The following is a 16,009-nucleotide window of genomic DNA, read 5'->3' as shown; positions in this document are numbered from 1 at the left end:
CCCACTCCCTGCCCTTTCGCCTGCAGACTGGTAAGAAGGAAGTGCAGTCGCTGTGGTGTGTGCACTTTCAGTGAAAGAGAAGCACAGTTGGGCTCTGCTGGCCAGTGAGGCCACGTGCTGGAGCCCTGCTGATGCCAGGCTGGGCTCCGGCCTGACTTCTCCTGCGTGTCTGCGTCCGGCCGTCCCTCTGCCTCTCCCTTGATCTACCCACCCCTCTGGAATAAAACCGTTCTCCACATTCAGGCTGTGAACGGGATCACAGAGGCATGTGCCCACGAACGCTCCTTTATCCTGACATCTCTGCTCTTGGGGTGAAGCAGCTCTCCTCCTGCCAGCCTTTATATAACAGAGCGAAGTTTATTTTTGTTCTGCATCTTTCCCACGGAGATTCCCAGCTGCCTTCTGTGAGTCCAGAAGGAGCCAGGGGTTGGGGATAGATGGCAGAGGAGGAGTGGAGGCCAGAGCTCTCGGATGACCTCCCGTGGACGTGGAAGCCGCCAGTAGGCCTGGGCCAGCCCGCAGGCCAGGTCAGGGAGCAGAGGGCGCTGCTCAGAAGCCCTGGCCTCAGCTGCCCCTTGACCTCCATGTCCATCCTGGCCCACACAGGCTCCACCTGCCTCTGCACCTGGGTTCGGGATGATCATGTGCCTCTCTTCTCTGACGCCTGCTTGTCCACCGGCCTCCCTCCTCATCCCCTGTCCCTCACCGAGGACGTGCGGAGAGCCTGTGTGAAGGGCTGGAGAGGGAAGGAGGGGCCCAAGGTGTTGGGGGCGAGGTGGCAGCAGGTGAGGAGGGAAGGCCTCGGGCAGGGAGGTAAGATGGCGGTTTATGAACAGTTTCCCCTGGCCAGCGCAGTGGAGGGCAGGAGAGGCGAGAGAGAGTGAGAGTGAGTCTCACTGGGCGTGAAGGGTCTCAGCAGCCTCTCACAGAGTGTAGGCCTGATCTCAGGGCTGAGGGGCCTGGTGGGGAGGGGAGGGGGCCCTTGGCTAGGCTTCCCAGAGCGCCAGCGGCCGGGGCCCAGGTGTGAGGCCTTCATCCTAAGTGTCTGGTGCTGCATCCCCAGCACAGCCAAGTGGCCTGGGCCTCACACGACAGGGCGGGTCTGAGGTGGGCGGCCCAGGAGCTCTGGGCAGACCTGACGGGGCCACTTGTCTGCTCTGCTGGCTCTGCCTGCCCACGTGTGGTCATCACCAGCAGGTCAGGCCTGAAAGCAGCCGCTGGGCCTTGACAGGGCGGCTCTGGCTGCCTCCTGGTGGGTGTGGAGTGGGGTCACCACAGACCCCAGAGGACGTCTCTTGAGTGCCACTCGCTCAGGCCACTCAGCCTGCCCAGGGGAAGGCTCAGCTCGCTCTTAGAAGACGCTGTGTCAGAGCCGTGGCGCTTCCAAGGCAGAAAGCCCATCTTTTATTTATTCAATCCAAAGCATCATGTGAATTATTCATTCACGTTTATGTAAGCAATTGAACTACAAGAATAAAGGGGAGGTCAAAACACTGACTCTGCCATGCCCCAAATCAAGGTGACAGTTCAGGGTTTCCCTCCCAGAGCACACTTTACCCAGGTGGGCTTTACCTGAAAGCTGCATCCCTCCTGTCCCACCTGGACCAGACAGACAGGTCAGGTCCCCTTTCTACCCAACAGGCCGTGTGACCTTGAGGAAGTCACCGCCTCTCCCAGCCCCCATATTCTTGCCCGTCAAAGGGCACTGGGAGACCTGCCTCGTAGTGTTGTGAGGGCTCTGCTGGGGAAGGTGGCAAGGTGCCTTTCCTGGAGGTCCTGGTAGCTGGCGCAGAGTAGCAGGTGCCCAAAGTGAGCGTGGCCACACCCTGCCACTCCTGGTGGGCTGGCACATTTCACCCGAGAGGGAAGGCCCCCTCCCCGCCGTACCCCTGCTCATTGACCTGAGTTCCGGCCACTCATTGGAGCCAGTGAACTGCGTAACAGGGAGCATGCTGAGATCTGAGGCGAAGGGGCTGCTTCCTTCTCCAAGGTCAGGCTGCATTTATCACCAAAATTTAATTTTTCCCATCGGACACCTGAGATCTATTAAAGGCAGTGCGTCTCTGGCAGGGGTGAAGCATCACTGCGGAAGCGTGGTCAGTGAATTTTCCTTCTGGAGATTTTCGTCCTGCTGACGGATCCGTCCTGGGCGGGCCGGCTGAGGAACACAGGGAAGAGCTTTGGGTCAGAGCTGCCAATTACCCCTTTGATTTCACAGTCTGATTACTCAATTAATCAAGGACTCCGCGCCTGCGTCCCCGGCGGAGAGGCTGTTGGCTCCAGAATAACAATGTGTGCCAGGGCTGTAGAGCCGGGTGATGGATAGAGGGCAGGTGAGGGCAGGGCACACGGCCAGGTGGACGGACGTTCAAGTGGATGGGCGCCAAGTGCGGCCCCTCTGTGTGCTGTGGAGAGGCCGGAAGGAGCAGTGCCCTGGTATCAGGACGCCCCATTCGGAAACAGAGCGTGGCCAGTACTAGGCCAAGCTGAGTCCCCCGCAGAGCTGCAGGTGGTATAGACAAGCCCTGGGGTGTCTGTTCAGAACCTGGTGTGTTCCAGAGCATGTGAGAGACGGTGGGGTTATCAGGAGTTTGGCCCTGGGGTTGGACAGCTGTACCTCTGCCATTGACCTGTGGCCAAGTGGTTGATCTCTTGGGGCCTTGTGTCCTCGTTTGTAAAATGGGGAGAGTCCACGGCCACCTCATGGCACATTGGTGGCGGTGTCCATGCCTGGTGCGTAGCTGAGCTCCCCCCGTCGTAGGCGTCACCTGAACCTTCCCAGTGCTCAGCTGCCAGCCTCCTGAAGGATCTAACTTGATCCTTGTGACAGCTTCTGAAGGTGGCTCTGAGACCAACGAGCTCCAAGAGCCAGAGGGTGTGGTGACAGGCTCGAGGCCAAGGGTCAGGAGGAGCAGAGGAGGGTAGGGAGGTTTTCAATGGCTTTCTGTCCCTGGACCGCAGGCTCCCCTGTCCCCTGTCCCCCCGACCTCCTCCAGGAAGTGACCCTGACTGCATCCTCTCATCTTAAACTGGCTGACTTGACCTTGCCTGCTCTCAGCTCCGTTGGGGAGCTGGTGGTTACCAGGCCTGGACACGGGCGCCCACACCAGCACAGGACACACCACGGGTTCTGTGATTCAGCCTGAGGAGGAGGGACTGTTGTCCCTGGCACAGTGGGGCGGTCCTGGGACTCACACAGCCTGCAGAGAGGGCCAAACTCAAACCCAGGCTGACCACCTCCGAGACCTGGGGTTTCCCCACAACCCCCTTGGCCAGCTGGTCTCCCGTCCTGCCCGGGGGCAACCCCAGGCCCTGGAGGGGCTCCCTGCCGTCAGCTCCAGACAGGACCACTAGGAAGCGGCTGACTTCAGAGACGACTGCGTGTACACTTAAGTAAAGCCAGCCTCGATAATTAATGGGGGGATAAATCGAGGTTTGATTACTTGGAAGGCACCTTGAGTGAAGGATTTGTGGTAATTGCTGTGTATCCTCCTGCTGACTTTGCACAGCTGGTTTCTCCCCGTGCGGCTATAAACCGTGGTGGGAGTGGCAGGTGGGCTCAGGGGGCCTCTGCCCTGAACAGTCCAGTTAGAGCAGCACAGGGTGGGTGGATGGTGGGCCCAGGGGAATCCGCTCAGACCCACCGCACAGGAGCCTGTCCTCACCTGTGGTCTCGTCTCCGGGTGGCCGGCAGGGGAACCCACAGGGCACCGTGATCTGCCATTTCCAAAGAACCTCTGCTCTCGCTGTTCCTGTTCCCTCGCTGCTTCTCAGAGTGGGCATCTGGTCCTGGCAATGACTTGCCTGCAGACTGGGCATTGTTTGTCAAATCACCCGGGTGGTGTGTGCAGACCCAGGACCTCAGTCCAGGGTCAGGGTTCCCAGTCAGTGCCCCCTCCTCCAGAGCATTCCTGCCTGAAGTCGGCCGGTAAGGGGGCAAGTCCACACTCCGTTATCGCCAGCCCATCGTGTCCTGACTCGGGACAGTCTTCGGTGCTCCCCGTTGTCCTTGTGCCAGCTGAGAGCCAATCCTTTTGAAAGGAACCAGGCCAGGTGTTGAGTCTGGAGCTCAGAGCCCAGAAGGTAGCTGGCTTTCAGAGGCACTGTTGTCTTGAGAGTTACTGTTTTTGCTAAAATAACTTGATCATTATTACTACCAGAAGGTCAGGCTGTTGATCAGCTTGTTCGTGTCATCCGGTGACTGAGTGCATGCGTCAGGGCTCGCTGGTGTGGCGTGCAGCCCGTCCCTCCCAGGGCAGGAGTAGCTCACGTTGGGGCCCTACCTCAACCTTGTCCCTCAGTCAGTGACCTCTGCCCCTGGCACACTGCTGCTCCTCTGAGTCCCTGTCCTTCCTCCGGGTTTGTGGCCCCAGCACTGCCCCTTGTGTCCAGCTGGCTGGTGAGCTCACCTGTCCGTCCTTTCCTCCCTCAGAGCTGAAGAAGCAAGTGGAAAGTGCAGAGCTGAAGAACCAGCGGCTGAAGGAGGTCTTCCAGACTAAGATCCAGGAGTTCCGGAAGGTCTGCTATGCGCTCACAGGCTACCAGATAGACATCACCACAGAGAACCAGTACCGGCTGACCTCCATGTACGCGGAGCACAAGGCTGACTGCCTCATCTTCAAGGTAGGCCCACCAGCATGCACCTCGGCGTGGGTGACGGGGCCGTCTGCCTTGATGGGTATTGCGTACAGCCGGAGCAGCCAGGGCTTGGGAAGGCATGGTCAGCCGGGCGGAGGGGGGCCTGCCACCCCTCGGCCACCCCCAGCTTCACCCCACAGTCCTGGACCTCCACAGACAGTGCCAGCCCACCCCCTACCCAGCCCCACTCTAGCCTCCTCTCCACGTCGGCCTCCACCTGCAGCTGCATCAGCCCATCCCTAGGAGGGGCAGGGGCAGCGAGGTGGAGGGTGACCAGCATCAGCAGCACCCACTGGGGACTGATGTAAAGGGGTGAAGGTTAGTGTTGGGACAGGGAGATGGCTTTGATGCTGCCAAAGTGAGCAGCTGGACCATAGCCAGAGGTCAATGTGAGACACAGCACACAGAACAAGAAAAGAGAAGCCACTGGGTTTCTGTCCAGCGCGTGCTTTTCAAGTTTGCCAGAGAGGCCAGGGCCTGAGCCACAGGCAGGTGGGAGGGCAGGAACTCTCCGCCTATGTTTGCCCTGACTTGCTCTGGGAAGTGTTGCCAGCGCACAGTGCTGGGCTGGGCTGGGGGCCCCACGAGCAGGGTCCCTGAGTCAGGGCAGCACTGGGCCTGTGGAATTGTGTGCATCGAGGCTTGGGCTGCCTTCTAGGTTTCTGGGCTGGGTCGGTCATGGGGAATGAAGCACTGTGGGGTGAGGGGCAAGTGGTCCCAGTAGCAGAGCTAGGGTTTTACTGCGTCACCCACCAGGGCCGGGGGAGGCTGGCAGCATGAGCTGGAAGTTGGGTGGAGAGGGCTGTTCTGTCACTGCCCCGCCAGCCTGAGCTGCCCCTCCTGAAGATGGTGCCGTGGTCCCAGTGTGGCACATGGCTGCTCCAGGAAGGACGCAGCGGGCAGTGGCTGTTACCACCCAGGACCGCCACGATGTGGAATGGGCCATCAGCCTTTCCTGGCCATGTAGAAACAAAGAACGAACTTTTCTTTTTCTTTTTTATATAAAAACTGTAGCTAGTGTGACTTACACTCTTTGAGCAGAATTGAGTGTAAAGGAAATATTGCCTCTCTCATTTCATCATGAATTTCATGATAAACCCGTGACCACCCTACTGCCTCCCAGCTGAGGTGCTGGCCGAGGCCAGGCTCTGAGGACACTGGGAGTGGCCTGTGACCAGAGCGCCTGCTGCCAGGTCACAGGGAGGGTGCACAGGGGTCACAGGGAAGCAGGCTTCTCATGACTGGGGGAGGAGTGGGGGCTCACGAGGTAGGAGGTGGTCCTGTGGGATCCAACCCGAGTTTTCCAGGGCTAGGCGTTACAGGAAGTCTGCACCTCGAAGGTTTTCGTCTGGCTCCTGGCGGCCCCTCCGTGGCGGCTCCTCCTCCCACCTGTCTTCTTCCTTCTTGGTGGTCTCTCTCCATCTTGCTTTCAGAGCTGCATCTCAGCCTGGTGTCTGCTCTCCTCTGACGTGTCATAGCATTTCTGCTGGATTTCTCAGACTCCTTAGGTCTTGTTTGTCCATTTTTACACTTCTTGAAACTCTTCAACCTTCAAATAAGTAGAATATTCAGATACTCAGAGTCTCTAAGTAAGTAAACTCACAGAAATGTACTTCTTCACTTTTGCGTAATTGTACATACTTTTGAATAATTCAGGATCACTGATAGGTGTGCAATACGTTGCAGAAATCCCATGGTTTTTTTTTTTTTTTAAGATAAATAAATAAACAGAGATGTACAATTTTTATGGCCAGGCCTGGTGGTCTAGTGGTTAAGATCCGGCACTCTCACTGCCAGGGCCCAGGTTTGTTTCCGGTCAGGAAACCACACTCCGTCTGTCAGTTGTCATACTGTGGTGACTGCGTGTGGCTGTGATGCTGAAAGCTATGCCACCGGGATTTCAGGTACCAGCAGGGTCACCCATGGTGGACAGGTTTCAGTAGAGCTTCCGGACTCAGACAGACTAGGAAGAAGGACCTGGCTACCCACTTCCGAGAAAATTGGCCGTGAAAACCCTATGAATAGCAGTGGAGAATTGTCTGACATAGTACCGGAAGGTGAGAGGATGGTGCAGAAAGACTGGGCGGGGTTCCGCTCTGCTGTCCTGTCCACGGGGCCACTGGGAGTCAGAACTGACTCAACGGCACTAACAAGAGAGCAAAACAATTGTTATGAAGAGTCACTATTTAACTTATCGCTCATTGTATCAACATTTATAAATAGGAGCCATAGTTTTCAGTGGATTCTCACATATTCATTAGCTGAAGTGATTAATCTTATACAAGCTACCCCCAACGAAACCTTGGGAAAACATTCCAAAGTATTTAGTATTTATAGATTGTTGAAAATCCAAAAGAAGAACACAGTTTATTTATAATCCCACCTCCAAAAGACAGCCACAGCCACCTCTGATGCATTTCCTTTCAGTGTTTCATACATGCAGGCGTCTTTGCATAAGTTTATACATTTACTTAATTTAATCTGTTAATTTGTATTTCCAAAATCGGGATGCTGGGTTTACACTGCATATCCTGTTGCGTGGGTCCTAGAAACATTGTCTGTGAGTAGCTTATTACTGTCCATCTTTATCCATGGCCTACACCCTCTGTCCAGTCCCATGTGGAGACAGAGGGATGGACAGGTGGCCCACATCTGTTTCTGCCTGTGGGGTCTCAGATTAGCTGGACACTCAGTCTTCCCCATCACACAGGAGCGCTGAGCAGCTCTCCTGGAAGACCCAGCATCTTAGTCCCGCTTCCTCTTGCCCTGACCACGCTATTGCCTCCTGGCTCCTCATCTGCCCTCAGATCTGGCCATAGCAAGATGTCCTTGAGAACGGATGACGTAGGGCCGGCTCCAGCTCCTGGGGGGCCATCCAGCACCTGCTCCCCTCCACCTTTGAGCCCTCTGTGCCCCGCACCCAGGCTCCTGAGGCCAGGAGGGTAGGGAGGGGGTCCAGGATGGGGAGCAGGCATGGCAGAGGCCACAAGCCACACGCCCCAGGGGAGCTGACCCGTCTCTCTCTCAAGAGCCACTGCAGAGTGGGGACGGCAGAAGGCACCGTTAGGCCTCCAGGCTCTCTGGACCCCACGCCCCTGGGCCTGGTTTTGCTCAGTCCAGGCCTTCAGGCTCTGGGAGCATATCAGCACCCTCGGCTCACTCCAGGCCGGATTCCCGGTGTTGGTGCAGTAACACTGACACCTTCCACTCAGAGCTCGTCTCGGGAGCTGAGGTCCCTGCAGGGTCCAGCGTGCCCCGCAGTCCTGGCGACCTGATGCATCTCCCCAGACCCTTCCTATTTGACCTTTAGCCCACTCCCCCGGCTTCTCCTCCAAGTGCCCATCTTGGGGTCCTGGCAGCCCCCTGCCTTCCAGCTGCAGGTTTGGCTCCGAGGCCATGAGGAATGGGTGTGAGCAGCCGCAGGTGTGAGGCGGCCCCCTCAAAGGACAACAGAGGAGGGGTGATGGCTCAGCCGTCTGCTGATGTCCAGCAAGGCGTGGATACCCACAGGTACCCCTGTCCTCCGCTCGTTCTGGCTGGGCCTCCCTACTCGGGAGAAGTGGAGTCACGCAGCGCAGCCTCAGGAGCCAAGGTGTCCTCACAGCCACCGTGTCCTCGATGTGTGACACGGGGCAGTGCTCAGCTCCCCGGCCGTGTTCTCATTCCTCAGGCCTCACGGGGTTATCGGGAGGATTCAGTGAAGCGATGGAGGGCCTTTGCTGAGTGTGGAGAGCTGTGCTCATGGGTGTTCAGAGCCGACACCGAGAATCCCTGTCTGGAACTGGCAGAGGTAGCCATTCGGTGGGCTGGGTGTCCCATTATCCCAGGGCTGGGAGCCACACTGACGCCAAGGGAAGGTGCTGGACTTTGAGCTGGAGTATGAGGGTCAGTGCCACACACTGCAGTTCTCCAGCTGGAGGCCGCTCTGAGCCTCGGTCTCCTCGTCTGTAAGTCAGGTGTTGGGAGTAAATGAGCTCATGCCGTACACCCACCACAGCGCCTAACGGGTCGGGGGTGGGGGCGGGCAGCAGCAGTCACTGCGGTTCCACCCTGGGTTTCAGGGTCTGTCAGGATTTTATTTCTGAGAAGTGAACCCTCAGCAGACAGAAGCTGTTCCTCTGTGCCCACATTTGTCCCCAGGACCCCTGTCTCTGCCCTCTCTGGTGTGGGTCCATCACCCTACACACCCTGCAGTCGGGCCCTGCCCCAGATTGTCCACCTGGTCAGATTGTCCCACCCCAGCATGGAGGCCCGGATCTGCTCACAGATGCCTCCTCCAGGAAGGCTTCCCATGTTCCCCAGGGATGGGACCACCTTCCACTGACACCCCTCAGGACACGTGTCAGTTTCCATTTGCCTGATAGTTATGCATGTGGCTTTCGTTCTGTTAGATGAGTTGTTCCTGGGGGCAGGAACCACCTGCATCTGGGTCCCCAGAGGGCCCCGCCTGCCCTTGCCTGTGGGAAACTCGAATGCTTGTGTGGGTATGAAGAGGCGATGAGTTTTGCCAAGTCAGGACTCTGACCCTCAGATTCCAGCATGCATTATTGTTGCCTCCCCTTTTTGGTCTGACTTCCATGCTAGACAGTAGACTGCACAGGAGCCAGGATCTGACGGGCCACCTGGCCCCTATCCTTGGTCCCTGGCCAGGGCTTGGCACACAAGGTGCTTGCCAATGCTGGTTGAGTGGACAGAGCCTTTAAGGGGAGAGACTTTGCTGAGTCCTGGGAAGAACTGAGTTGGGGTGGCTGGGGCAAGGGCAGACAGTGCCTCCTGCTTCCTCTGTCCTGTGTCCCTGCCCTCTCATGGGGCCAGCAGCTCGTGGTCTCTGTCCCCTCCTCCTCCACCCCAGGCTTAGCGCCAGCCACCCACCAGCTGAAGCATCGGCCAGCCCTGGGAGCAGCAGGGGTGGTGGGAGGAGGCCAGGAAGCAGGAGCTATTTGTATTCATTTATCCCCGGAAATCTCGGGCTGGTTCCCTGTAATTGGGCCAGGTGAGTCCTGTGTCCCTGCCCAGCGTGCCGGCCTCTCCCAAGAGCAGGGGGGACGTAGCACAGGACCGGGCCGGTCCATGACATGGAGGCCCGGGTGCCCCCACCTGTGCTCTGCCCCCCAGGAATCCCCCAGATGCCGTGGCAGCCCCTGGTGCAGGACCTGCTCCAACCACAGGTGGGTCAGCTGGAGTGGCTGCTGGACAAGTGGAAGAACCGAGACCACTGAGTCACAGCCTCCTTCCTTCAGCAAAAGTTGATCCTCCAAGGCCTCAGGGAATCAGATACCGCCCCCGCCCCCAGGGTGTCAAGGGCAGGAGAAGGATGAGAAGGAAGCCTGGCTCTGCCCCCACAGGCTTGGGGGCCATCCTGGGAACCAGGCAGAGTGGCCCTCCTTGGCTTCCTCTCAACTCCAAGGGCCTAAGAGTGTGCATGCATGCACGTGTATGTGAGTGAGTGTATGTGTGCGTTAGTGCGTGTGTGCATGCACATAAGTTTACACGTGCGTGTGATGGGCGCACGCATGGGCCTGCCTCTGTCCAGACCTCCCACCTGGTGCTGCCTTCTCTCCTCGGGCCTCTCACAGGCCCCCTGACAGTTAGGAACCTTCCAGAACACCTGGCTGACCAGCAGGACAGTGCTTGGACTGGCATCCTCCGAGTGCTGCGTGCGCCAGTGTCCTCACTCCATCTCTCCCATCTCCTGGCCCGGCCCTCACGCCCCTCAGGGCTTCTTGCTCATAGCCGCTCCCCCGAGAGCCTGGCTTTTCTGAGGACAAAGTCCACTTCCTTGCTGTCTTCAGGCTCGTCACCCCCTTGGTGTCGGATGCTGTGGGTGTGAGTGGGTGGGCAGGTGGGGGTTTGCCTTGTTATCCTGGCTCTTTGGAAAGGACTGGAGTGACTTGCTGTAAAGGGAGGAGAGCAGAGGGTTTGGAACCAGCCGACCTGCATTTGAAGCTGGCATTGACACTCTCTGGGACCTCGGGTAGACCCTTCCCCCACAGACTGCGTCCTCCTACTGGAGTGGGGGCTGTGTGCCCATGCCAGCCCCAGGAGTGAGCGTTCCTGTGAGGACCCAGCCCCGGCCACCTCCACACCAGGCCCAGCACTGGCCCCTTTGGTGGGGGTCCCTCTGAGAGGCCTTCCAGGTCTGCAGGTAAAGCCTACCACAGCCTTGCCCAGCTGGTAGGCACCCCCTCCACAGGGGCTGTCCCATACTGCCTGCTTTGCCAGCTCGCCTGACATGGACGGTGAGTGTGGGCGATCCTGTCTGGACGAGAGAAGGCCTCGATCCCGGTCCCACTCTGCTCCTTCACTTGCTCATCTAAGCGTTCGCTCACTTGCCGTTCACCCGGCACACGTGGGCGCCTGCAGGGCCAGGCCTGGGGGCATCCATGGGGTCTGCCCAGAGCTCACGTGTGGCCCAACTGGGAGGGGGCCTGAGAAGGTAACTCCAGTCAGACGGGCACCTCAGGCAGAACTCAGCCTGTTTAGGTCATGTGTCGCCATAATGGGAGGGGCCCAGTGAGGGTCCATGTATGACTGTGACGGGAGGGGCCTGATGAGGGTCCATGTGTTGCTCTAACTGGAGGAGCCCAGTGAGGGTCCGTGTGTGGCTGTGACGGGAGGGCCCTGGTGAGGGTCATATGTCGCCATAACAGGAGGGGCCCGGCAAAGGTCCGTCCCTTCAGCTGGTTCAGCCTCCAGCCCACAGACACCCTCCCCTCCTCTCCCTGACCTGCCATCAGAGCCCCGCCGTGCCTGCCTCATCCGCTACCCAGCCCAGCTCTCGAGTCCTCCCGAATGTTCCTGGTCCTGCGGGGAGTTAGCAGCTCTGCCCCCACCTCAGGGAGCGTGGGGCAGCTGTCCAGAGCTGGGCACTGGAGGAGGAGGCCGGCGCTGGCCCACCGCTGGGGCTCCTGGCTGCCCCTGCCTGTCGCCTTTCTCCTCTATGCCTCCCCTGCCTTCTGTAGCCAGGCTACTGGAAATGGCTGCCACAAGGCCCTGCTGGCCTGAAGCATCAGGGTCTCTGCAGACTTGGTGGATGGTGTGCGTGTGTTTGTTCACTTAGTCGGAGGCCTCCTCAGAGCCAGGCCCCCTCTGCGAGCAGCTCCTCTTTTCAGCCTCCCCAAACCCTGGAATGCTGAGCTCCAAGCTGCTCCGTGGTGAGTGCTGTCAGGCGCTTGGGGGCCCCGGAGAGGGCCCCTGGGAATACTTCCGAGAGGACGACGGAGGAGCTGTCAGGCCTCTGGCAGGAAATCTCTAACCAGGGCACCGGAACTGATCCTGACGGCAGATCCGCTGTCATGTCTGCCTGCTCACTATTCCCCAAGAACACTGAGCTCGGTGATAGAGGACCATACCATCCCTACTGCTGCCTGTCCGCCTGCTCAAGGCCGGGCACATGCAGAGTGCTCGCTGAGGATTTGTGGGACAGACGGACTGACAGGGAGAAAGCGAAAGAGAAGATAGAGGACAGACGGCACACTGACCATGGGGATAGAGGTGGCCCACGGCCAGAGTCACACCTCTACCTACAGATAGTCACTGCCTTCCGGGCACGCAGGGAGAGGCAGCCTCTGCCCCTGGCGCTGTCCAGAGTGCCAGGCGGGAAGTGAGGTGCCCTGGAGTCATCTCATCCCTGCGCCAGCTCCTGACCCAGCTGTGCCCCTTGGCCAGGTCACTGCACTCTGTGGGACTCAGTTTCCCCACCCGTAATGAGGAGTTTGGTCTAGATGCTCTCTGGGTCCTTCTCACTCTGGTCTTCTACATTCAGAAGGGCGTCCCCAGAGAGCCGAGCCTTCGTTAGGGCCACAAGGAAGGATCTGGACATGAGCTGGCGCTCCTAAGCGGGAGATACTACAGGAGCAGAGATGAGCCCGAGAGGACCAGGGGGATGGGAGGACTGGGGGACCCACTGCCCCCCATGCTGCGTCATGGCCCTGCTGCTTAGGGGCTGGTGCACAGATTTGTGTGGTCGCAGCTGAACTGGGCTGGGGAAGGATCACAGCAAACAGCAGCCTTCTGGCCACTTTATTTTATTTTCCCAAAGATGATGTTTTAGGCGGAAGGGGGCTGAAGTCAGAGTTGGAAATAGCTGAGCGCTGTTGCAGTTGAGCGGGCTCTGCAGATGTGCGCCAGGATAATTGAGGGTTTGGGCTCAGCTCCACGAGCTCTGCTTGAGGGGAAGACGTGGCGCCCGGCCGGGCTGGCCTTTGCTGCCGTGGGTGGGAGAGCTGCCTGCCGGCCGCCATTCTCAGAAAAGGCAGGAACTCTCAGCTCCGGCTTGTCCCAGTGGGGTCCTGGCCTCCTTCCTGGCCTGCTCCTCTGAGAGGAGAAGCAGGTCCAAAGCTTTCCAAGTTCTGTTGGAAAGGTTTGTCCTGCCATGCGCTTGCTGCGAGGGGCGCCTGCTGAGCTGTGCAGGTGGATGGGAGTTTCCAGAAGCTCCGTGTGTGGGCAGGATGTTTTCACAGCCCTGGTTTTGCTGTAGTGCACAAGAATTTTCCTCTCCTCCTCTTAAGGAGGTTGGGAAGGAAACCTCCTTATTGCGTGAGAGAGAAAACTGATGATAAGAGTGGGCCGTGGGGGGCCAGCCTGGTTGCGTTAGCAGCTAAGTTCGTGCACTCTGCTTCTGCAGCCTGGGGTTCGCAGGTTCGGATCCCGGGTGTGGGCCTATGCACTGCTCATCGAGCCATGTGTGACGGCGTCCCATATACAAAATAGAGGAAAATAGGCACAGATGTGAGCTCGGGGCTAATCTTCCTCAGCAAAAAAGAGGAAGATTGGCAATAGATATTAGCTGAGGGCCAGTCTTCTTCACCAAAAAAAAAAAAAAAAGAGCGGGCAATGGAATCACGATGCCAGGCCACCCAGCAGTGGAACTCAGAACCCAAGCATGAACTCATGGTGCCCAGTGAACACAGTCAGCTTTGTCGGTGCCCTCCCTGCCCGGGCCCTCCTCAGGGCCCAGCATCACCCACAGGCCTTGCAGGATCAGACAGGGGCTGACAAGCAAGACGACGGATACGGATCCTGGAGTCAGACAGACGGCGCTCGAGTCCAGTGTGGCCACTCTGCGTGTCTTGGCTGCCGAGCCTGAGTTTCTAGATGTGCACAGTGGGAATGTGATGATGTCCACTTGCGGGTGGTTGTGTGGGTGAGAGGAAAGGTGTGTGTGTGTGGAAATCTCACCCTGTGAGCACACACAGTGTGGCTGGGCTTGCTTCTGCCTCCTCAGCGTCCTCAGAAGGTTCTAGATTTCTCCTCCCCAGCTGCAGTGAGGGCTCTGGGGCACAGTGTCTGCGGGCCTCGGCAGGGTGCTGCCCCTCTGCCTTCGTGTCCCTCCTTGGGGATGTGGGCAGGACGCTTGGACCCACAGGATTGGTTGTGTGGAGTCAGTGCCTGCGCGAGAGGTCTGGCTTGTGTGAGGCGTCCCTCCCTCGGGGGCTCTGCCCTTGGGGTTGGGGGTACGTTGGTGCTGACCTGCTTCCAGAGCGCTGCCGGGGAGCTTCCCAAGGGTCGTCTCAGGCCCCTGCTGACTCTAGTGCTCAGAGATGGGACCTTGTTCAGCCTAGTGCCCAAACTTATAATCAACAGATGTGATACTGTGTCGGGAGGTCCCCCCAGAATGTCCAAGTACTTTTCTGCAGGCACTGTCACCCCAGTGTCACAGACGTGAACCCCGGAGAAGCTGAGGCTGCTTGCTCTCTGGGACACTGTGCGGCCCAGGAGCAGAGCCAGGAGGGGCTGTGGGGCGGAGGAGGAGGGGCACTGTCCCCTCATGCCTGTACCGCCCACCGGGCTCACATCTACGAGCAGGCCACAAATGTGCGTGGAGAGGAGGTAGAGGGAGTATGGCCAGGTCCCTAGCCCTCCAGGGTGTGGTGCCTTTGTTAGAAGTGACGGACCAGTACTTTTATGTTATTAACTGTGAAAGCCATGGTTCACGCCGTGCAACTGTGTTGCACAGTTCTGTTGGTTTGACAGAGCATACTGTCATATCCTACACAACAGTTCCACTGCCCTACAAATCCTGTACTCCACCTGTTCATCCCTCCCTCCTTCCCCCTACCCCTGGAAACGCCTGATCTTTTACTGTCTCCACAGTTTTGTCTTTTCCAGGATGTCATGTAGTTGGAATCAGACAGTGTGTAGCCTTTTCAGATTGGCTTCTTTCACTTAGTGATGTGCATTTAAGGTTCCTCCATGTCTTTTCATGGCTCGATAGCTCATTTCTTTTTAGTGCTGAATCATATTCCATTGTCTGGATGGACCACAGTTTATCCGCTCACCTATTGAAGGGCATCTTGGTTGCTTCCATGTTTTTAGTGATTATGAATAAAGCTGCTATAAATAGCTTTAAAAACTTTTCCCGGCCATTTAAATATGTGAACTCATTCTTAGCCCATAGGCCATGCAGAAACAGGCTGCGAGCTGGGTTCAACCCGTGGGCCGTAGTCTGCAGCCCTAGCCCACATGGCTCCCTCACCCCGACAGTCCTTTCTTCCATTTCATGTGTCCAGATCAGGCGACCCTCACAGCCCAGCTCCAAGGCAGCCTCCCCATCTCCGCGGGGGCGAGAGTCCTCCTGAGGGCTAGGCCACCAAGCACCTGGGCAGGGAGCTGCTCGTTTGGGGCCTGGCCTGGGCCCGGCCCAGGCAGCAGGCTCACGAGAGTCCCAGGAGTAGGGGAAATGGAGGTCCAGGGGCAGGGTGAGTGTGAGGCCACAGAGCCTGTCCGTTGTTGCCTTGAGCTCACGTTTGCTGTGGGTTGTCCTGGGTGGTGTGTCTGCTCCTCTAGGGCTCACACCTCTAGGGTGCAGTGGCCCACAGCCTGTCCATGGCCCCCTTGGTGTCTCACGTGAGCCCAGAACTGGTGACGTGTGAGCGTCTGCTAGATGGAGGTGACTTTTGGAGCATTGTTGCAAGGACAGCCCCTGTCAGGTTATGGGAAGATGCTGGACTTGGGCCAGAGCCACCAAGGTGTGACTGTCACCCTGCCTCCACTCAGCCTCGGGATCTTCATGTGGCTTCACCTCTGTGAGCCTCATCTCCCCGTGTGCACTGTGGGGATGGCTGTGTGGGCTCCTAGGTCGTTGGGATGGGGCACTTGGACCATGTGTGTAAAGTTACCTGGCCCTGTGGATGGTGTGGTATGTGATGCTTGGCCCTGCGAAGATCTCATACACACTCTCGCTCGCACAGACACACCTATGCTCACACACAGACACGCACACACATGCCCACGTTCACACACAGACACGCACACACAAGCCCACGCTCACACAAACATGCACACACATGCCCATGCTCACACATAGACATGCACACACACACCAACGCTCAATACACCCACGCTCACACACACCCACACTCCCACATAG

The 16,009-nt window shown here is 58.2% G+C and overlaps 1 protein-coding gene across 6 annotated transcripts in view; it reads left to right on the top strand.

The window, feature by feature from the left end:
- The window catches only part of MAD1L1 (mitotic arrest deficient 1 like 1), a 474,298-nt gene that overhangs the window by 400,396 nt on the left and 57,893 nt on the right, over positions 1-16,009 (top strand). For all 6 annotated transcript variants that reach the window (XM_087417466.1, XM_087417465.1, XM_004440893.3 and 3 more), the window contains one exon: positions 4,433-4,623. In XM_087417466.1, the coding sequence (XP_087273592.1) occupies positions 4,433-4,623 (191 nt within the window). The remainder of the gene's footprint in view (positions 1-4,432; positions 4,624-16,009) is intronic.

Source organism: Ceratotherium simum, chromosome 26, assembly GCF_057802395.1.
Source record: "Ceratotherium simum simum isolate JZ-2026a chromosome 26, ASM5780239v1, whole genome shotgun sequence".
Classification (NCBI taxonomy): domain Eukaryota; kingdom Metazoa; phylum Chordata; class Mammalia; order Perissodactyla; family Rhinocerotidae; genus Ceratotherium; species Ceratotherium simum.
Note: the sequence above shows the minus strand (reverse complement) of the source record. Positions and strands in the feature narration are given on the sequence as shown.